The sequence below is a fragment of the Peromyscus californicus genome, unplaced genomic scaffold, assembly GCF_007827085.1.
Source record: "Peromyscus californicus insignis strain IS unplaced genomic scaffold, ASM782708v3 Scaffold_5__1_contigs__length_169319896, whole genome shotgun sequence".
In the NCBI taxonomy this organism is placed as follows: domain Eukaryota; kingdom Metazoa; phylum Chordata; class Mammalia; order Rodentia; family Cricetidae; genus Peromyscus; species Peromyscus californicus.
In genome coordinates this window covers 32,289,396-32,311,840 of record NW_026294573.1, presented here as the reverse complement: position 1 = coordinate 32,311,840, position 22,445 = coordinate 32,289,396, and the positions used below count along the sequence as shown (strand labels likewise).

At 40.4% G+C, this 22,445-nt stretch overlaps 1 protein-coding gene across 4 annotated transcripts in view; it reads right to left on the bottom strand.

Moving 5' to 3' along the window:
• Rlf (RLF zinc finger) overlaps nucleotides 1-22,445 on the bottom strand; it is a 69,142-nt gene that overhangs the window by 15,233 nt on the left and 31,464 nt on the right. Inside the window, exons 1-4 of one of the 4 annotated variants that reach the window (XM_052716191.1) lie at nucleotides 21,038-21,150; nucleotides 15,454-15,542; nucleotides 14,645-14,847; nucleotides 2,536-2,672 (exon numbers count right to left, since the gene is read on the bottom strand). In XM_052716191.1, coding sequence (XP_052572151.1) covers nucleotides 2,536-2,672; nucleotides 14,645-14,806 — 299 coding nt within the window. In that variant the 5' untranslated portion in view covers nucleotides 14,807-14,847; nucleotides 15,454-15,542; nucleotides 21,038-21,150. The other 3 variants (XM_052716189.1, XM_052716190.1, XM_052716192.1) reach the window with 3 other exon arrangements.

Sequence of the window (22,445 nt, the reverse complement as noted above, 5' to 3'; positions counted from 1 at the left end):
CCACAGCCAGTGGCTACACATAGAGAAACATCTCTCCTCCCTCACCTTTCGCGCTCCCTCCCTCCCTCCCTCCCTCCCTCCCTCCCTCCCTCCCTCCCTCCCTCCCTCCCCCCCACACACACACCAAAGAATCTATAATATTCTATATATGATTTTGTTAACTTTTGAAGTCAAAGTCTAGATATAGCCAGGCATGATGGCAAATGCCTTTAATTCCAACACTTGGGAGACAGAGGCAGGAGGCTCTCTATGAGTTTGAAGCCAGCCTGGACTACACAATGAGTTCCAGAAAAGCCAGGGCTATGAAGAGAAAAGTCTAGATGCAACTAGTATATGTTTTTTTACTACTGAAAATGAAATAAATTTAATGATACAAAAAAAAATTTAGGTTTGTTCCTAAGTCTAATTATCTATTTGCTGAAGCTAAAACTTCTAATCTCTAGATTCCTGGTGGGGGAAAAAATTGACTTTACTCGACTTCATGGTAAAACATCTTCACTGCTATTTAACAATTTGTATTATTTATACAGTCTATTATTCTGTTCCCTGGCAAAACGCCTACAATGATTATTAAGACATTACCCACTAGCTCCTTTGTTTATAGGACATAGACCTACTCTGACTTAATGACAGAAAACTACAATTTGCATCTTAGTCTATGTTCAATGTCTGGGGATAGAGCTAGGAGACTGCTTGTCTCCCATGTGTGAAGCCCTAGGTTTAACACTTGGGAAGTGGAAGCGGAAGAACCAAGAATTCAAGGTCAGCTTGGGCTATAGGAGAACCTGGTTTAAAACAAAAACAAAATTTGTTCTTTTCTTTTTTTTTCCCCCTCTGGGAAGAAAAACACTAGATCAGGGAGTAAAACCTTTGGGCTTGTGCCATAGAACCTTCATCTTGAGACCAAGCAATCCTCGCGGTTCTCAATCACTGTTGCTACTGTCTTAGATTATAATGAGTAACAGGGTGAGATAATTTATAGTATACAACCACTTCTATATAAACGGTAAACAAAAAAATAAAGTAGAAAGTAAAAACCCACACCCAAGACTATCTTCTCGTCTCCAAAGGCCTGACCCGGTCAGTGGCTCCACCCACGCACACACTGGTCACAATGCTTCCCCCCAAAAGACAACTTTACAAACAGACAGAGCAGCTCCCGAGGGAGATCAATCAAGGCCCAAGTCCTCAGAAGGCTTTTCCTTGGTTTTCTTATTTAAGAAACAGACAAGTTCCGCCATGCTTTGGGTTCAGAACTGCTCAGTACTTCCCTAACCAACGTTGTGCCAGTCAATTCATCCACACTACTTCCCCCTTCGCACCGCACCTCTCTTAGTTGTTCCTGTGTACCATTTTATTTATCTACTTATTTGTTTATTTACTGAGGTGTGATGTGTGTGTGGAGAATTGAAGCAATTATTTGGATAATTAAAGTTCAAAAATGTAAACCTTTCTACTCCATTGTTTATGTACTTCAGGCTGAAACTTAGAATTTTCACTATGTGTAACTGCATTGCTGTATTTCATAAAAACTAGCATTTCTCCACAGAAAAGCTGTATGGTTATGCCATACTTCCTGTTTTGTTTTTTTTTTAAACACCCCCCCCCCCCTTTTTAAAAAAAAAGATTTATTTACTTTAAGTTCTGCTCCCGGCATATATGCCTACATGCCAGAAGAGGGCACCATATCTCATTATATAGATGGTTGGGCAACACCATGCTGGGAATTGAACTCAGGACCTCTGGTTGAGCTGCCAGTGCTCTTAACCTCTTAGCCATCTTTCCAGCCCGGTTATACCATATTCTTATATTATATTCATATACCATACCACTAATCAGATGTTCACTGACAAGACCCATGTAATTTTGTGATTTCCTGCCTATCAAGTTTATTCCTCTGGTCTAAATGATCTAATACAATTAGAATTAAGGGTTTATGGATATATTTGTTTCTATTTTTTAATAACTAAGCAATCACAAGCAAACAAGATATAAACAGAATTAAGTAAAAAATAATGAAATATCAGCAACATGGTACCAAGGTTGTAAATCAAATCAGCACTCCTCCTCCTTCCTTCCTTCCCCCACCCTAATCCACTCCCCCACTTTCATGTTTGTTTTTTTGAGACAGGGCCTCATTATATAGCTCTGGCTGGCTTGGAACTATGTAGACCAGACCAGGCTAGCAAATTTTAGCTAGACTCCTAGCTAATGGGTTTCCAAATAAGAGTGAGTTACCACCAGGAGACATTAATAAATGTTAAGGGAAAATAATTTAATACCTATCTGTTCTATATTGACAAAATGTTGTCTTCAAGGAAGAAGACATCTACGGGAGTCACAAGGACATCTACAGAACAAGCAAGATGAGCATCTTACCTTTCCTCGACTACATTAAACAAATGACATTTTTATTTAAATAACTTCATTAATAATCGAGACTTTATTTACATGCTAAGACTTAAATCTGACACAAACCCCTAGTGCTATGCTATGCACTAACAAACAGAGTATATACAAACTAAGTGTACTTACCAAGAACAATACACACTGGCCGTTTGGAGCTGCTGGGTAAGGTAAGTCGTACAAAGAACAAATGCTGTGTTATCCTGACCCTCAGATTCCAGATTACATATGATGTCTAGTACTTCCTTGCAGTCCACCTTTGCAATCTATCAAAAACGAGATAACTAAGTTAAAAAGAAAATGGTGACTTTTTCTGTAGAATTTGTTAGGTAAAAGGGAAACTTTCTGTAATATTTTCTGTCTTTGGTAATTTGATAACTGGCAAGGCAAGAGTTAGAGGCATGGTAACTATTTCACTGACTGATGTCTGAGCAGTATAGAATGGACGCTTCGTTGGTCAAATGACTAAGATGAGAAAGAGGGCATTTGTAAGGAAGCTCCACTCTGTTCTTTATCAATATGGACATACACATTCTAAAGTATTCGTGAGCACTGCTACCACAGAAGTAAGCCAAATTATGCACAACAGCTGGTTATTTTCATCCTCTCCCCGAAATCCCCCAGTGCTGGACAGTGAACCCAGGGCCTTCAGTATGCTCAAGCATCACTCTACAACTGAGCTACATCCCGCTCCCACAATTTCTAGTAGGAATAATACGTTCACTGAGGACACTGCAAGGGGCAGCAGACTGGAGTAATAAGAGCCTTGCCCATCACTCTTGTCTTTTGCAATAGGGTCTCATTAGGCTGTCCCAGGCAGACCTCAAACTCATAATCCTCCCAACTAACACACGCCACTGCATCTTGTCTCCTCTCTTCCTCACGAACTCCTAACTATTTAGGCTCCATGGTAGGTAAGACATTCATGGGGTGACCTGTTCAGTGTCCTTCCTTCTTTCTCTATGTGAGTAAATCTCTCCAAATATTGCAAACTTTTACTCCCTAGAGTTCTGAAACCAGATCATCTTTCCCTCTTTTAAATTTTACTTATTTACTCTGTGTGCGCGCACACATCCGCACCTATCCAAATATATATATTGTCACTCAAGGGGAAGTTTGGGGACAACTCTTGGCAGCAGGTTCCCTCCACCAGGATCAAACTCAGGTTGTCAGGGCTGCATACATGTGCCTCTACTGGCTGAGCTATATTGCTGGTCCTCTGAAAAGGCTAGTCTTATTCATTCCTGCCTTCAATTTCCCTCTCCCCTCCTCTCCTCTGCCGCTCTCCTCTCTTCCCCTCTCTCCTTCCTTCCCCCACCCCAGCCCACTCCCCCACTTTCATGTTTGTTTTTTGAGACAGGGCCTCATTATGTAGCTCTAGCTGGCTTGGAACTATGTAGAACAGACCAGGCTGGCCTTGAATTCACAGAGAACCACCTGCCTCTGCATCACAAAGTGCTGGGTTTAAAGGCGAGCATCACCACACCGCTCCAAGAACTCTTCGGGCTCAGACTTTGCCCCTAAATCTCACATGGCCAACAAGCTGAGATCACAAGAGTATGCCACTATGCTTGTTTTGTTTATTTTTTAAAATGGGTTCTGGGTATCAAGTGGTCTTTATTCTTGTATGGCAAGCACTTTACTGATTGTTGTTTCTACAACCCTCTTTTTAAAGCTTATTTATTTTTGATGCAGGCTCTGTTCTGTAGCCCAGGCTAATTGGAATTCACGGCAATCCTAATCCTTCAGTTTCCCAAATGCTGGGATTACTTGCATGAGCCACCTGGGTGGATTTTAAAAGTGATGTTTGACTCTGGAGTGAACCCTCCAATCCGATGAGATATCAACCAAAATAAACACTTAACCCATAGAAGTGGACCTAGAAGTGGAGTCCAGACTCATACCAGGCCCTAGGAAAATGACTCTTTAGAACTGCTCAGGTCTGAGGATACAGACCTGCGGTAGCTCAATCCCCTAGCATCCCATGAGACCCTGGGTTATAAACTATTTAGAACGCTACTTTACAAATAAAATATTTAAATATTTAAGTCTTCAATTCTTCACAGCCTTTCTTAGTATATTTCTTGAGTTATACTTCTCATTTCCCCATACAACTATACGGGGAAAAAAATGTAAATATTAAGACTGTAATTTTAAAGCCAAGCAATTAATCTCATCAGGTGGTTCTCTGTGAGTTCAAGGCCAGTCCAATCTATACAGCTTTTTTTTTTTTTTTAATATTTTTTTTTTTTTTTTGGTTTTTTGAGACAGGGTTTCTCTGTGTAGCTTTGCGCCTTTCCTGGAACTCACTTGGTAGTCCAGGCTGGCCTCGAACTCACAGAGATCCGCCTGGCTCTGCCTCCCGAGTGCTGGGATTAAAGGCGTGCGCCACCACCGCCTGGCTTATTTAATGTTTTTGAGACAGGGTCTTAGCTATGTTACCCTGGCTGGCTTTAAAAGCTGTATAGATTAGCCGAGCGGTGGTGGCGCACGCCTTTAATCCCAGCACTCGGGAGGCAGAGCCAGGCGGATCTCTGTGAGTTCGAGGCCAGCCTGGGCTACCAAGTGAGTTCCAGGAGAGGCACAAAGCTACACAGAGAAACCCTGTCTCGAAAAACCAAATAAATAAATAAATAAATAAATAAAATTTTATAGACATTAACAACTCCTTGTTCTGCTTTTATTTTAATTCATATTTAATCTAAAGCTATACCCAGGATTTCTATGTTCCTGTTTACTTTTCTAGTCCCAAACTGAATTCCCACTGAGTCCTGTTTAAAGTATTTGCTGTTTATCATTTATACTAGTGACTGTGTCAATTCCCAACAGAGTTAGTTAGACTGGTGAGTAAATTAGATCCTGTTTATATTTTCTTGTCTCCATAAAGAGAAGAAATAAGTATCTGCTACTGTGCCTACCAACCACAATAGTCAGGAAATACGCACTTCACAAATCGACACTGAACTGGACTACCACTTTGCCCAGGACCTCTGTTGATAGTGTTTCTGTTTCTTTAAAATAATATAAGCATTTCATGTTTAAAACATTGTCCTTGCAAAGATTTACCCTTTTAATAATTAAAAAAAAACACATAAGACATATAGACTTAACCTTTGTTACTTTCATTAAAATCCATTCATACACACATGGTAGAATGAGAAATGGGCTCCCCAAGTTGTCCTCTGAACTCCACATTTTGTACCATGGAATAACATGCCGGGCATACGAGTGCATATGATGCGCGCGTGCGCACGCACATGCACGCACCCACGCGTGCAAGCAAATAAATGGATGAATGAATGAATGGGAGTAACCTAATACATTTTAATTAGGGGCTGGAGAGATACACCAGCAGTTGAGAGCATGAGCTGCTCTTTCAGAAGATCCAAATTCAACTTCCAGCACCTACATGGCAGCTCACAATCACCAGTAACTCCAATTCCAGAGTATGACACACTCCCTTCTGACCTCCACAGGCACTGGTAAACATGTGGTACACATACATGCATGCAGGCACAGCACTCACATACACTTAAACACAAAATCTGAGAAACATTTAATTAGTACCAAAGACAACTCATTTAATTCTATACAAATGGTTTCAACCTCAAACTCCAGATTCCAAGGGATTCTGATTTTTAGATCTTCCAGTTCCTAATTTGTCTAACTATGTGCTGGCAATGAATTCTGGCTTTCACATGACCCAGGCAATTAATCTTAATTGTATGTTTGGCAAAATGGTCCCCAGCAGAGGTTTCTCATTACACACACCCATTACTAGGATACCCACAGGTGCCAACATATAAAGAACTTTTATTCCCAGCTGTTGCTCTGGTTAATTTAACTCTTCTCCTGAAAGCTGTAATAGAGTAAAAACTATGCTATATTAGAACATATGCTGATTAAAAACAACAATTAATGAACATGGAGCAAGTCATCAGTAGTTTCCAAAGGAAAGGCTCTTTACAATGCTATTGCTGACTGCAAAAGAAAGCATCACTAGATAGAAATCAGTGCTTCTTTTAAAATTCTGTGTGCTAAATGTCTTTGTCCTAATAAATTTAACAAATTAATCCACATTGCAAGAAGTACTTAAAACTACTTATCTGCATATTTGCCTAGTATGTATGAAACCCTTGGGTTCAATTCTCAACATTGAAGAGAGGCAGGGAGATACACTGCTCATCACTTTCTACCTAACAGACATAAATCACATAGTGGAAGGATAGCCAAGGAGCCAGCTGAACTGCCTTTTAGTCTGACTTCAGACTCTATCATTAGCATAATACATGTAGGGCTTTGGGGACATTACCATATTGGCTTCAATTTCATCACTGGTGGAGTATAGAGGACTAATTGTAGTCACGGAGACTGTCATCTGATGGTGGTAACAGATTGAAAAATATTCGTATTTTAAGAGTCAATAAACATTTTTTGGCAAAGGGGACAGAAAATACTTTCAGCCTTTACCAAATAGTTTCTGCTATAACTGTCCCACCACTGTAGCACAAAAGCAGCTAGAGATAGGAAAGAGCTAAGGGTGACTGTGTGTCAAAAACACTCAAAACCAGAGAGAGATGGAAGTGTTGGTGCATGCCTATAGTAACCCCACTACTTGGGAGGCTGAGAAGCAGGAGAGTTTGAAGCTAGCTTAGACTACATAGAATGTTCCATGTTACCTGAGGTAAACAAACAAAACAGGTACAGTCACATGCCATATAATGTTTTAATTAGACTGCATATATGACAGCATCTGTTAAATAGCCTATGTAGGTAGTAGGCTAATATTGTCCAGATTGTGTAATTACACTACAATGCTGGCACAAGGATGAAAATGCCTGATGACGTATTTTTCAGACATATACCTTCATCAAGCAGTCTGCTAATCCAGATATATCGCAGAGCAGCAGCAAACCCATTTCCCACAGCAGTTCCCTGCAAACTCAGCAACTAGCAAAAGGAACCAATTAAGTAATTCCAGGAAAAATCCCATTTTCTTACTTGGTTGTTTGATTGACAGTGCTGGGCAAATAATCTTATCAGAGTTATAACTTAGCTTCTTAATTTGTTATTAATAAACCAGGAAAAATCACAGATAAAAGCTGACAGCTAAGTATAAAATCTTGAACACGTGCACAGTCCAAGGTTCAACTGCAGCACCATTAGAACAACCACCCACAGCCCCGACTGTCTTCCCGGACTTCCTTGCTCCGCCACTCCTCTGGCATCTTAATGAGAAGAAGCACATGGCCACCATCCTCAAGTCTCAAAGCTTTATGTGCCTCTTTTGGGTATATGCAGGCATATGGAAGGTCAGAGAACAATCCCTCAGTGTAATTCCTCAAGCATCACCTTTTTTCTGAGACTGGCTCTATCCTGGCCTGGAACTTGCCAAGTAGGCTAGCCTGGCTGGCCAGACAACCCCAGGACTCACTTGTCTCTACTTTCCCAGTGCAAGGATTTTAAGTGTGCACTAATATCTATGTGGTGGTTTGAATAAAAATGGCTCCCATGAGGAGTGGCACTATTAGGAGATGTGGCCTTGCTGGAGAAAGTGTCACAGGGGGTGGGCTTTGAGGCTTCAGAAGCTCAATCCAGGCCCAGTGTCTCACTCTCTTCCTGCTGATCCAGATGTAGAACTCTTGACTCCTTCTCCAGCACCATCTGCCTGTGTGCCACCATGCTTCCTGCCATGATGATAATTGACTAAACCTCCAAAACTGCAAGCCAGCCCAATTAAATGTTTTCCTTATTAAGAGTCATGGCGTCTCTCTTTACAGCAATAAAAACCCTAAGACAATCCAGCATTTAAAAACAAAAAGCAAAAAACCCTGGGTTCTGGGGATTGAACTCATATCCTCATACTTTATTCCCCCTTCCTACCCCTAGCCTAAGGAGGGTATCTCTTTATAAAGGCCACACTGGCCTCAAACTCCAAAGTGCTAGGATTATAGGTGTGCACTACCACATACTATTATTCTGAGTGTCTTGAAGTCATATCTGTATATTATTCCCATTTCTGCCCTGTCAGTGAGTGCTGTTGTTTTTCATAACCTCTTGTCCTAACCCTAATACACTACTCTTTCAGTTAAATGTCCCTAAAATATCACAATAGCCACCATACTGCTTGTTTAAACCTCATCCAATCTAAGCTCAAATCCATTAATTTCTGAAGACTTCCTTTCCCCAAGCCAACAGATCCTATTTCTCACAAGACCTTAACACACATGCTTTGGCTCACACAAGGTGTTCTCTAGTGAGTTACTGAAAGCACAAGTTAATTACTATGCCTTACTACCAGCTAGCTGTCCTTAACACAGATATCTATTCATCTACCCTTACTTCAAGGTCCAACTCAAGCACCAGTTTCGTTATAAGGGTTTTTAAATGGCATTTACACAGATAGTTTCCATACCTACTCTTGTACTGAACACAGCTGTAGCCTAATATTATTTAGCATTTTTCTTTATAACTGTTTCTGGCAAACAATGCTATAGAAACGTCTGTATTTGCCAATGCCCAATACAATGCTAGAATCAAAGTAGGCTTAAATTATGATCAAGGTTAAAGAAAAGTTATTATAGGATGAGGAGGAATCAAATCCAAAGTTAGTCTTTTTACTGCTGCTTCTAAATTCTTTTACAAGTCTCAAATACCGCGATTAATGGGCTGTTTCTTAATTTTATGTTTCTTTCTTTCTTTTTTTTTTTTTTTTTTTTTTGTTTTTTGAGACAGGGTTTCTCTGTGTAGTTTTGGTGCCTGTCCTGGATCTCACTCTATAGCCCAGACTGGCCTCGAACTCACAGAGATCCGCCTGGCTCTGCCTCCCTAAAGGCGTCCACCACCACTGCCTGGCAATTTTGTGTTTCCTGAACACAAAATATTGCAGCTGATATCAGGTCAGTGCCTGAACTTACCCAATACTGTAAACAAACCAATACACAAATGCATGTTTTTAAAAATTTAGACGAACTCAGATGAGGCAAAACATCTCTATGTATACAATGCTCCCCTTTCCTCTACCTGAAGACAATTTCTTGCTATATAGCCCAAGTAGGCCTTGAACTGGAAATCTTTTGGCCAGTTATAGGAATGCATAGTATCTTGCCTTCTCAATAGTACTGCATATTAGATCCAAAGAATTCTTATTATAGAGTCTATATTTGTAGTGTCTATGTGTGTCAAGAATTGATTCTCTTTGAAATGTGTGCCTGTGTATGCATGTACAGGCCGGAGAACAACTTTGGGTGTTATCCTCATGAGCATGACACCTCTTTTAAGTCTGGTTCTCTAATGGCTTGGGAACTCACCAATTAGGCTAGATTGCCTGGCCATGCTCAAACGTATACGTACACACATACACATGCACACACACACATTCTCTCTCTCTCTCTCTCTCTCTCTCTCTCTCTCTCTCTCTCTCTCTCTCTCTCTCTCTCACACACACACACACACACACACACACACACACAAATAAATAAATAAATAAAAATAAATCTTTTAAAAACATTTTAAAGATTATGTGGGGAAAAAAGGCCCATACAACACACCACTTAGGATGGTCAAATGTTCAGCAAATGCTTCCTGTAATTATTTTTAAAGTTGTAGTGGGAAGTATGAAAAGACAGATGGGTGAAATAGTTAGGCCTCTGATTTCTTTATGACCACAATGCCCAACCAACTGAAACATTGTAAAGAGTCACTGAGTCAATCTCCATTTTAGAAAACTACATTCAGGTGTCCACAGCACCAAATACCTGTTTCATCTTTGCAGGATATCTGGGACACTGTCTAGAACCATATATCAAAACAAAGATGACCAACACTGTCACTATTCACATACTACACACCAGACAATCTTCCCAAATACAAGTGACTATGAAATTTTAAAGTTACAGGTTACACCGTTCCTACTGGGATACTGCTAAGAAATATCCCAGGATAAAGAGCATGTAAATGCTTAAAACAAAACAACAACAACTAGGAAGTCAGTAGGAAGGTTGACGGGAGTCAGGATGGTAGGACAGGCTCTGAGAGTCAATCTGGTAAGAAGTACCTTAAATTTCAACAATGAGGCTGACAAGCTTCTCCCAACAGGGGGATAAGATCTGAGCCACAGGATGGTTTAGCCACTTCAGATAGCTACTGACTCAGACACTGGTCCAGGATTCAAACAGAGAGAAGCTGGTTTAGAGCACTGCATTACAGCAGTCGTTTACTGAAAATAGAGCAGAAGAAGGAATATGGGGCACTGATTTATTTAAAATTTCTTTGTAATTTATTTGTGGGGGTATGTGTGTGCAGCCTGGAACACATGTGGAGGTCAGAAGACAACTTTTAGGAGTTGGTTCTCTCCTTCCACCACATGAGATCCAAAGTCAGTGGAGAGGCAAATGCCATCTAAGCAGTCTCTAGGGCGTTACTTTACATGGGGCTGTGATGAAGGCCTCTTTGATATGGTAATATGGGACAAGAAGGTAAACCATGCAGGGTGACTTGCAAGTACAAAGCTCTACGGCAAGAAGACACTTAGCTTGCTCTGAAACTGCAGAGACAAGGTAGCTAAAGAGCAGTGAGCATTAAGTTGTGCAAGACAGAATGAAGGCTTCTGGATTTATTATGAGAAAAATGGAAAATTACTGGATGGTTTTGAACAGAAAATTGCCTTACCCAAATACTACAGGAATTTTTCTGGCTACTTCTGAAGAGACTAAAATGCAGAGGCCATGAGTGAAACTACACATGACACAACAGTTCAGAGGTTGCTGGTATTCATCCTTGCATCTCCAATTCCCCACATATTATCTGAAACGAACTATCAGATACATATCAACAAAGATAATATATTATTGTTGTTATTATTACTATTATCTTTCCGCCTCAGCCTCACCCTAGCGATAGGATTACAGGTATGCACCACTATGGCTGGTTTATGTGGTACTGAGTACTGAACCAAGCACTTCATGCTAGATGAACATGCTTTGAGTTGAACTACACCTTCATTCACATGACCTTACATTTTTAATAAATATAGTACTACTGACTCGGTTTGAACTCCAGCATTATTAACTAGTTTAGTTTTATAGTATCCAACATATTTCTTTCTTTTTTTGGAGCTGAGGATCGAACCCAGGGCCTTGTGCTTGCTAGGCAAGCGCTCTAGCACTGAGCTAAATCCCCAACCCCCCAACATATTTCTTAATTGAAACCTCTCCTTATCAACAAAAAGGAGCTTTGTCAGAGATGTAAAATGTGATAAAGTATATAGTATGCCTCGCCTACAAAGAGCTATGTATTCACTAAGTCTTTCTACCTCCAATAAGGATAACATAGTTGAAAGGAACTGACTTCACTCCTTGATTTATTTCTAGCTGTACTGAGGATCAGTCCTGAGGCCTTGCTCAATACTAGGCAAATGCTTAACACTGAGCTATATGCTTTCCCTTTTCTGATTTCATTTAAAGGCGAACTCAAGACAAGTTAAGGTAGCATACCCTACAATCCCATCACTAGGGTGTGGAGGCCAGAGTGTTGTGAATTGGTGGCCAGGACAGGTTACAATGAGCTCTAAGACCAGGCTGGGCAACAGTAATGCCCTGTTTTAAAACTCAAACCAAACTAAAGGTCACAAAGTCATACAGGCAATCAAAGTACTCACAGTGATATCAGAAACTTAGTCATCAGCATGTTAGGTCTGAGATACTAGTTATATAAGCTGAAACGGTAATGAGGCACTAGGTTTAGAGAAAAGACATTTGGGATTCGGATCACAGTTGGGGTACTGCAGTGTTTAGCCAAGGGAAAGCACAGTCAAACTGAGCAGGAACAACCACTGAAGAGTCAGGAAGTCAAAGTGTTTGGGAACTTAAGAAGATAAGTGGAAAAACTCGGGAGTAAAAGTCAAGGTGACAGATTGGTAAGAAAAAACTCAAAAAAGTCAACACCGATTCATTTAGTGATGAGACTGGCTGGGAGTGGTAGCCCACAACTTTAATCCTAGTACTGGGGAGGCAGAGGCAGGTCAATCTTTGTTGAATTCCAGGTCAGCAGGGGCTACACAGAGAGATCCTGTTTCCAAAAGGAAATGAAAAAGTCAGAGCCAGATGTGGTAGCAGGAGAGTCCCAAGTCCAATGCAAAGGGGGAAGTGGTACTAGGGATAGAGCTCCCTCAGTTGGGAGAGCGTTTGCCCAGCACATATGAAGCCCTCTGTTCAATCTCCATCAGTACTGAATAAAAGTGGGTTTGGTGGAGCGCACCTGTGATCCTAGCACTCCAGTGGTGGAGGTAGGAGGACCAGGAGTTCAAGGACAACCCAGGCTACATGAGACTCAGTCAGGGGGTTTGGGGGTGGAGAGAAAAGAATAAGAACAAATATGAATATCCTAAGAGGAGAAAGACATTCCACAGTGAATTCACACTGAATGATTGATTAGGCCAAGCAAGAAATTAGATTGTCACTGTAAGAGGAAGTAGGTGCTAAGGATTTCTAATAGAATAGAGAAGGACTATGGGGTTATCTACCAGGATGGCAAATAGTGGATGAGATCCAGTACACAGGTGAAGATGTTAGCCTGAAGAAGAGGTACTGTCTATCTCGATCAACTAAAGAGGTCTGTATTCATAGTCAGGGAGGTGAACAGACATTCAGGAAGGAGCTTACAGAAAATCCCTTCCAAGTATCTCAGTTTCTACAGACCAACAGAAGAAGCCCCTCAACAACAGGCTTCAGAGGGAGATTTCCTGAGATGGCAGGGTGGGAGTGGACTGGCTGGCCCCGTGGATGCAGGTGAATATAACCGAGCAGGTAAAGACTGAGGTGGTCTATCAAACAGACACAATTAAGAACAAGAACAACAAAGGACACGAGAAGTACACACCATAAAACAGTAACTGACTACCAAAAAGCAGAATACGGAGAGGAGTATATGATGGAGATGAGGCAGGATGGAAAAGTCACAGGAAAAAAGCACCCTGGTTGGTGCTAGTAAAGTCCATACAGTAAAGAGAATGAAGCAAAAAGAGCAGGACAGAGGTAAAATTTTAAAATCTAGGAACTACTAGAAACTTCATCTCTGAGATGCCTCCATTTTTTTTTTTAAGTTTTACTTATTTATTTTTATGTATATGAGTGTGCTATCTGCATGGACAACTTTATGCCAGCAGAGGACATCAGATTCCACTACAGATGGTTGTGAGCCAACCTGTGGTTGCTGGGAATTGAACTCAGGACCTCCAGAAGAGAGCAGCCAATGCTCTTAACCTCTGAGCCACCTCTCCAGCCCTATGAGCACATTTACTAAGAACTTTAGGGCAGGGCTGGCAGCTGGCTCAGCAGGGGAAAGGCACTTGCCACACAACTCTGGTGATCTCAGCTCCCTGGAAGCCAGGTGAAGGAGAGAATTAATGCCAAAACTTGTCCTCTGGCATCCACATGAGTGTCATGGCATGCATGCTCACAAAAATACATCATACATGTACACTGGTGTGTATGTACACATACACAATTATAAACAAAGAAAGATGCTTCAGTGTAAAAATAAAACAAGAATTCATGGATCAGATTTGAAATGACAGCAGAGATTAGAGGCAGATGATGAAGCAAAGCCTAAGCATTCCTAATTTTTTCTGCATGATTTATTAAAAATTTGGAGAACTAATCACAAATTTTCTTATGAAAATGATTCAGATTTCATTTTAAAAAATGATGCAATCAGTAAAACAGTTTTTAAAGGCTCAACCATTTTATTAACATTATGTATGCTCCACAGTATCCAGTTTGACCAGTTAATTATCATTAAAGCATATTCATGGAGCGTAGAACCCTGCATTTGTGTGTTATGGAGGTAAACACACAAAGTATTAACTATGTTAAAGTTAAGACCCACTCTCCTTGGATTATTTCTTGATCTATTATTTATTTAATTCTCCAAGCTCAGTAAAGTTAGTACTGTAAAAAGAACAGCTCCTTTCACATCTGAGATTTCAGTAGACCATTACTCAAACACGTGTAAGTATCATTTGTACACTCCTAATTACCTGCTTTAGAAAAGCACCAAACCTGTGACTAACTTCATAGTTAATCTGACGACAAGGTAAAAATACAGTTAAAGAACGATTTTCCATAGCCTAAAAGATGAACCCTGACTTTCACTCTGATCAGAAGAGACAATGATGCAGCTTCTCTGTACTAACACATCACATCTGTAGCAAGACTGAATAGTTACCTAATGTACTCACCTCCTGAATAGCCTCTTCGCTGGGAAGCATGGAACATAAACATGTGACATAGGCTTGCTGAAAACATGACACCTGTGAAAGTTCTTTAGACTCTGCACACAGTTTTGATAAAGCAGTAGCTTGGGGGATGCAGTTAGATTTCAACAAATGTTTGATTCGCATTTGTAGAAAGGAAGGTCCTTCTTGTGCAATCAATTTGTTAACTAGAAAAAAGGAAAAATGCAATAGTATGATAATATACCACAGGCCAGAGTGGTGATGACACTGTCATCTCTCTTTTGCTGTTTTCGCCTTTTTTCTTCCGAGACAGTCTGCTGAAGCTCAGGCTCGCCTCAAGCTCACAATACAGCTGAGGATGACCTTTGATTCCTGATTCTCCTGCCTGTCTCCACACCTCCAGTTTGCTTGTTAATAAACCCAGAGTTACTATGAATGAGTGCTTATTCTAGTCTCTAGACTCTTCTAACAGAGAGGAAAGAGGAAAATAAAGCTAACAATTTCCATTAGTTAATTGTATTCTAACAAACTTTTTAATGAAACTGTCAATATTTCAAAGTTATTTAATCATCTCCCCCCTCACTTTCTGGTAAGTCCAGTAAAGAACAGTGAAATCAACCATAAATGTAAATAAATTCAAGAAAATGCAACAAGTGACCTACACAATATTAACTGAATGAGTATGAGGTACCAGGTTTTAAGCTAAATGGTCTCATATACCTCTCATTTATTCTTCACACCACCACCAAGGCAAGTAATGTCCACAGATTAAGGTTAGAAAAATTAACATTCAGAGAAGTTAGGTAACTTGCCAAGGATTCCAAAGCCAGTGGTGCTGTTTCCTCTAAACCAGGCATTTCTCAAAGTGTGTTCCACCGATCAAAAGACCTGAGAGATAGTCCTAGAAAAAAAAAGGATTCCTTGGTCAAATCTCTGAACAGTCCTGCAATGAATAAAACTGTTCACGTGTCCAATGTTTCCCAAACTGATTTGACCAGAGAACCCTTTTATGAATATTAGTCCCTTGTAAAATATATATTCCTGGTTTAGTACACACTTTGGAAAATGCTGCTCAGAACACTAACTTACAGTGCTCAGCCAAGACTTCAACTTTGCAAAGCTGCTCAACAAGTCTGTGACATTACCCAGCGTTCCCTAAAGAACAGGTTGAAAGGCAGCACTCAAGTAAGCTACGAGACTGCTTTAGGTGTTAATCTAAGACACTGCTTCTCAGACTTCAAAATGCTTTCGAGGACACCCAGGGAGCTTATTTAAATGTAGATTGTGATTCAATAGGTCTAGAGATGGGACTCTTTAGAAAAATTTTTGATACAGTCTTACTGTATATCCCTGGCTAGCCTGGAACACTCTATATACATCAATCTTTGCCTCAGAGAGCTACTTGTCTTTGTTGAGATTAAAAGTGCCACCATTTCTTTAATTTTTTTCTAACAAAACCCCCTCTGTTGTAGTCCCCCTGGTTTTTAAATTACCTTTTTAAAAAATAAGGTAACTCACTATCTACATGTGTATGCACAATGTGTATAAACACACACAGCTAAAATGATTGTCCAAGACAGGCATGGCGGTGTACGCCTGTAATCCTAGCATGGGAGCCGAATACAGACTAACACTTCCAGGACAACCTGCATGCACTACAGGGCAAAGCCTTTTGTTTCTTTTTTGAGACAGGGCTTCACTATGCAGCTCTGGCTGGCTCAAGAGCTTGCTATGTAGACTTAGCTGGCCTTGTACTCAGAGATGCACCTGTCTCTGTCTCAGGGGTGCTGGGATTAAAGGTGTGCACTACCATGCCTGCTACAAGATTCTTTTGTATTTGTATTTTTTTCAAATTTATGCATTTAAATGTGTACCATGTGTGTATCTGGAAGTTACAGAGAGTTGTGAGCCACCATGTATGTGCTGGGAAGCAAACCTAAGTCCTCTTTGAGAGCAAAAGTACTCTCAACCACTGAGCCATCTCTCCAGACTGCAAGATATATTTAAAAAAAAAAAGAAACAAAGCTCTTATTTTGACATCAGTGCTCTAGTTTCCCTCCCAGAGAAACAATTCTTTTCTACTTTTTCTGTCCCCTTCCAGAAACGATCCCTTTCTTGATCAACTAAGTACATGATCTGGCTCATCCTACCGCCATCCCTTAGAGTTGCCTTATTATTGCCAACCAAACAGAACCTCACTATGTGGATGTACTATAACTCACCTCAGAGATTCCCTAACTGATCATTTACAAGTGGTTTCTGACCTTTAGCAGTCATCAATAATGATGCAGTTCACAAGGATGTGCATGGGTCATTCCACCAATGAGAATATTAAGAAGACAAAAACAAAACAAAACAAAAAACAAACCAAAGTCCTAGAAGTAGAATTACCAGGTGAGAGGCTTTGTCCAATAGCTCTGGCCCATACTGCCAAACAATTCTCAGAAGTTGTACCCACATTAAACTACTTCAGAGTTCAACTCTAGAGACTTTAGATTTAGTAGGCTTTAGAGCTTGGATTTTAGTCCATGCTTTTGGTTAGAAATTCTATAAAATGGAGTCAAAGTCAAAAGTCATGGAGAAAAAATATCACATTTACCTTCGTCTTTTCCATTTTAGAGTCACAATCATTAAAATCCACAATATATAAATCATAGTTCCTCTTATCAACAGATCCTTATTATTTTCAGTAACGTTATGTCAATTATTCAAAACACAAAACAAAACTATGTAATGTTCTTGCATGCTACTCCTTTCCTCGGGGAACCACTGAGTTCCTGTCCTGATTGTGTTCTTTAAACTCTACTCATTATTACCCTGTCTCCCTCTCATCCTCATCTGCCTAACATCAGACCCTGCGCTATCAGCTTCCAAGGCCATGAGCAGCTTATGAATCCTACAGAAGGCAACACATTGAAAACAGGAGTGTCACCTTTAAGGCCACAGCACTGCTAGGTTTGCACAGTACTTTCCACCTCTTACCACACTAAGATTTCCCTATAAACCGAGAATAGGGGACTGTAATGTAAAGGTAGTTAGACTGTAGATTTCAAAATCAACATCTGAGGTTCAGCCTGACTCTGACACAAATTCACTGACCACTCTGAAGCCCAAACTTTTCATCTATAAAATGTTAGTAAAAATTCATTCACCTTGAGGGGATCCCAGAATCATACATGAAACACGAGTGGTACAAATAAAATACAGCCCAAAACCAAGCATGAAATAAATGCTCACTATTACTCATCTCTGATATCGTTTGTGATCTTCTGCTACCAATTTGTGATCAAATACAATGTTCTGTTAACTTCTGTATTCTCTACAGAACTAAGCACCATGGACACAACAACGTAAGCATTATCAACCCTCAGTCAGATACTTTTCAAGTCACAGATATCTGAATCTACCTCTACAATTTTAACTACATGGTCTTGGGCATGTGTGAGCTCTCATTTGCTTACAGATGAGATATGAACACACTAATACAATACTCAAGACAGAGCAGGCCCTCTAAGTACCACTGCTGTTATTTATAGGAGAAAAAAACTAATCTACTCATATATGACAATTACTGTAACTTTTTCTTGGGTGGGTGGGTGGGGGCTGAACCCATGGCTTCAAGTTTGCTAAGGAAGCAGTTCCATCACTGAGCTCTATCTACAGATCCTCCCTCTTTCGTTTAAAAATCATTTCAGGGGACTGGAGAGCTGGCTCCCCAGTTAAGAGAACTACATGCTCTTCCAGAGGTCCCAGGTTCAATTCCCAGGACCCACATGGGAGTTCACAACTATCTATAACTCCAGTTCCAGGTGATCTGATGCCCTCATACAGACATACATGCAGACAAAACAATACATAGAAAAAAATAAGTCATAAAAGATATAATTTCGAGGGCTGGAGAGATGCTCACTGGATAAAAGCACTTGCTCTGAAGGCATGAGGACTTGAGTTTGATACCAGAATTCACATAAAAGGTGGGCATATGCTACGAACCCCACCACCGAGGTTTGGAGACAGGCAGATCTCCAGAGCTCGCTCTGCTGGCTAGCCAGCACTGTCCTTCCAGCTCACTAACAGATCCTGCCTGTCTCCAGGCTAAAGGTTAATCCACCTGCCTCTGCCTTTTAATGCTAGGGTTAGTGTGCCCCACCATGCCTAGCTTCTTAAAAAGTAGTATCTATATTTCTCAGTAAATTTACTTGTCAATACATGTTATTTGTTGAAAGGAAATCCAGGGGCTGGAAAGGCAGCTCAACAGCAAAGCATTTATCTTGTATGTTTAAGATACTTGGTTCATGCCTAGCAATGACGAATAAAATGAGGATCGTGTGAATCCATGTGTTTCAATACTTACTAAAGTTATCCTCTGGACTCTCACATAATGTGGTACACAATATACACAAATAAATTAATACGTAAAAAAATTAGAAAAATGAAAGGTGTGGCTGGGCATGTAGCTTAAGTGTTAGAGCATTTGCCGATTATGGGCAAGGCCTTGGGTTGCTCCCTAGCCACTGGTGCTGGGGAGCAAAACTTAAGTTACATGACACTTTACCTCCCTCTACTTTATCATCTGAAAAGAATCACATTGAAGGTTTTATTGAAAAGGAGTTCTTAAGGTTGAAGAGGTAGCTCAATGGTTCAGAGCATATACTGGTCTTCCAGAGGACTCAGGTCCAATTCCCAGAACTCACTTCAGTTAGTTCACAACTGTCTGGAACTCTGTCTCCAGGTGAATCCAAGACTCTGGTCTCCTTGGGCACTGAACTTACATGCACACAGCCACATAGCCACACCCACATATATGTAATTTAAAGGAAAAAACCCGAACCTTTAAAAAACAAAATAAAAGGAGCATTCAGCTAGGCAATGTGCTACAGGCTTGTAATCTGAACACTTCGGAGGTTGATCAAAAACCCAAGGCCTTGGGCTGGAGAGATGACTCAATGGCTAAGAACAGTAGCTGCTCTTGGACAAACTGAACCAGAGAGAGCCTGACTCAAAAAACAAAAACAAACAGATAAAACCCCAAACCGACTAAGCCAACAATGACAAGAGAAATAGCGCAGGGATGGCAGACAGGGAAGACAGGAGACCCTTGAAGGATGTTTTTATTAGTCAACCTAGTCACAAGACTGACTGGCACTCACAGGCTTCAGTTAGAAAGCATTCTACACACCCTTTACAGATTTACTAGCACGTGAATGCTGGGTGTGGATGTGGGTGGATGCGTGGGTGTCCATGGGGAAGTTAGAGGACAACTTTGTCAAGTTGGTCCTCTCCTTCCACCTTTACATGGGTTCCAGGATTTAAAATATGGTCATTATACTTGGGCAGCAAGCAAAGTGCTTATAGGCCTTTTGAATTCAAAACAAAGCTTAATTCCAGGACTCTGTGAGTACAAGGCTAGGTTGGTTGACACTAGGAGTTCCAGGTCAGCCAGGGTTACATAGTGAGACCCTGTAAGTTTATAAGATTATAATGAAGGGGCTGGAGAGGTGACTCGGCATTTAAAAGCACTCGTTGCTCTTGCAGAGGACCTGGGTTAGATTCCTAGCACCCACATGGTGGTTCACAATCACTCACGACTCTAGTTTCAGGAGTATCCAAAGCCCTCCTCTCATTTCAGCAGGCACCAAGCACACATGTGGTGCACATATATACGCAGGTAAAACAATCATATACATTTAAAAAAAATCCAAGGTTGAGGGGGGAGGAGAGATAGATATTATAATAGAGTCTAAAATTTCTACAGCTAGGCTGGAGAAATGACTCAGTAGTTAAGAGCATGTCAGCTCTTCCTGAGGACCCAGGTTCAATTCCTAGCACCCACACAGTGGCTTACAACCATCAGTAACTCCAGTTCCAGGGGGAATCCCACACACCTTCTTGAGGCCTCTGTGGGGCACCAGGCATGGATGTGGTACACATGCATGCAAAATGTTCATACACATAAAATAAAAATAAATCTTAAAAAACAAACAAACAAACAAACCAATGTCTTTCTATTTAGTGACAATGTAGCATAGAAATACTGTGATGGAATGCATTACTCTGTGGTGATGCTGATATAAACTGACTTACCACACTGACAGTTTCATAAAAAGTACACTAAATAAAATTAGGAAGTACGTGAAACTTGATTATGATAAATCATGTTTCTAGTTTATGTATTTACTATGCTATAATTAAAATGTACCCCTACTTATTAAAAAAAAAAAAGTTAGTTGGGTGGTAGTGGTGCACCCCTTTAATCCCAGAACTCAGGAAAGTAGAGACAGGCCAATTTTTGTGAGATCAAGCCAGTCTGGTCTATAAAGTGAGTTCCAGGACAGCCAGAGCTACACAGAGAAATCTTGTCTCAAAAAAGAAGGTCAATGAAATTTTAAGACTTACCTTCCTCTGTTTCTACTGGCTGTTGAGAGAGAATTTTAAGAAGAACAGGGTTTTTCCACACGCCTTCTTTTGTAACATGAACCAGTATTTGTAGATTATTATTCCCAAATTCCAACAATGCATCATGTGACTCCTAAAACAAAAGCAACATATTTAAAAGAGAAGCTAAGAACAGAGCTTTGCCTTCTCAATCTAGTTAAGTATCAATAACTGAAAAGGACTTGAGTGGGGGCAGCTTGTTTTTTTCTACAGTGACTTTTTTTTTTTTTTGGTTTTTCAAGACAGGGTTTCTCTGTGTAGTTTTGGTGCTTGTCCTAGATCTCACTCTGTAGACCAGGCTGGCCTCGAACTCACAGAGATCCACCTGGCTCTGCCTCCCAAGTACTGAGATTAAAGGTGGGCACCATTGCCACCCAGTCCTACAGTGATATTTTTAAGCAAAAAATATCTTTAAAATGTTTTCATGAATTTCCCTCGTGTAAAATTATCACAATCAATTTATGCTTGAATCTGAAATGTCCTAGTAATTAAGATGGCCAGACCTAATAATGTTGGCAGTAGCAGATTTAATTTTTTTAAGACTACTGATACAGCTTTCATTTTAAAGGCCTGTTCATTATTCATACAGGCAGCATACTCTTACAAACATAAATAATTATTGCCTGGCAATAAAGGACATTGAGGGGGCAGGAGATCATGCATGCTACACAAGCATTCTACTGCTGGACTTTAGCCTCAGCCCTGATTTCCAACTATTTAAATTCTTGTTAATTTATTATTTAAAAAAAGAGATGGCTCTATATAAAATGTTATAAGGTCTTGGCTCTTAGTTTGGTTTTCAAAAACTTTAATTGCTACTAGGTATGGCAGCACATACCTTTAATCTCAAACTTGAGAGACAGAGGCAGGCACATCTGGAGTTCTAGGCCAGCCAGGGCTACATAGTGAAATCCTGTCTCAAAAAAAGAAAAAAATGATGTCCAAGCTAGGTAAGGGAAAAGTGGCACATATCCAGGAATCAGTAAAAGGCAGGAAGATCAAGAGTTCAAGGCCAGCCTGGGCTACATAAACCTTATCTCTGGCCAGGTGGTGGTGGTGCACACCTTTAATCCCAAACTCACAGAGGCAGGTGTACTCACTGAGTTCGAGGCCAGCCTGGTCTATAGAGCGAGACCCAGGACAGGCATCAAAACTACTCAGAGAAACTATCTTGAAAAAACAAACAAACAAAAACAACAAAACAAAAAAACCAACTAAACAAACAAAAACCAAAAAAAAAAACTTATCTCAGAAAAAAGCGCGCGCGCGTGTGTGTGTGTATGCGCGTGTGTGTGATGACACCTTCCAATAATCGTTTACTAATACCAATATTTAATTTGTATTTATTTAATATCATTTTAGCATTATT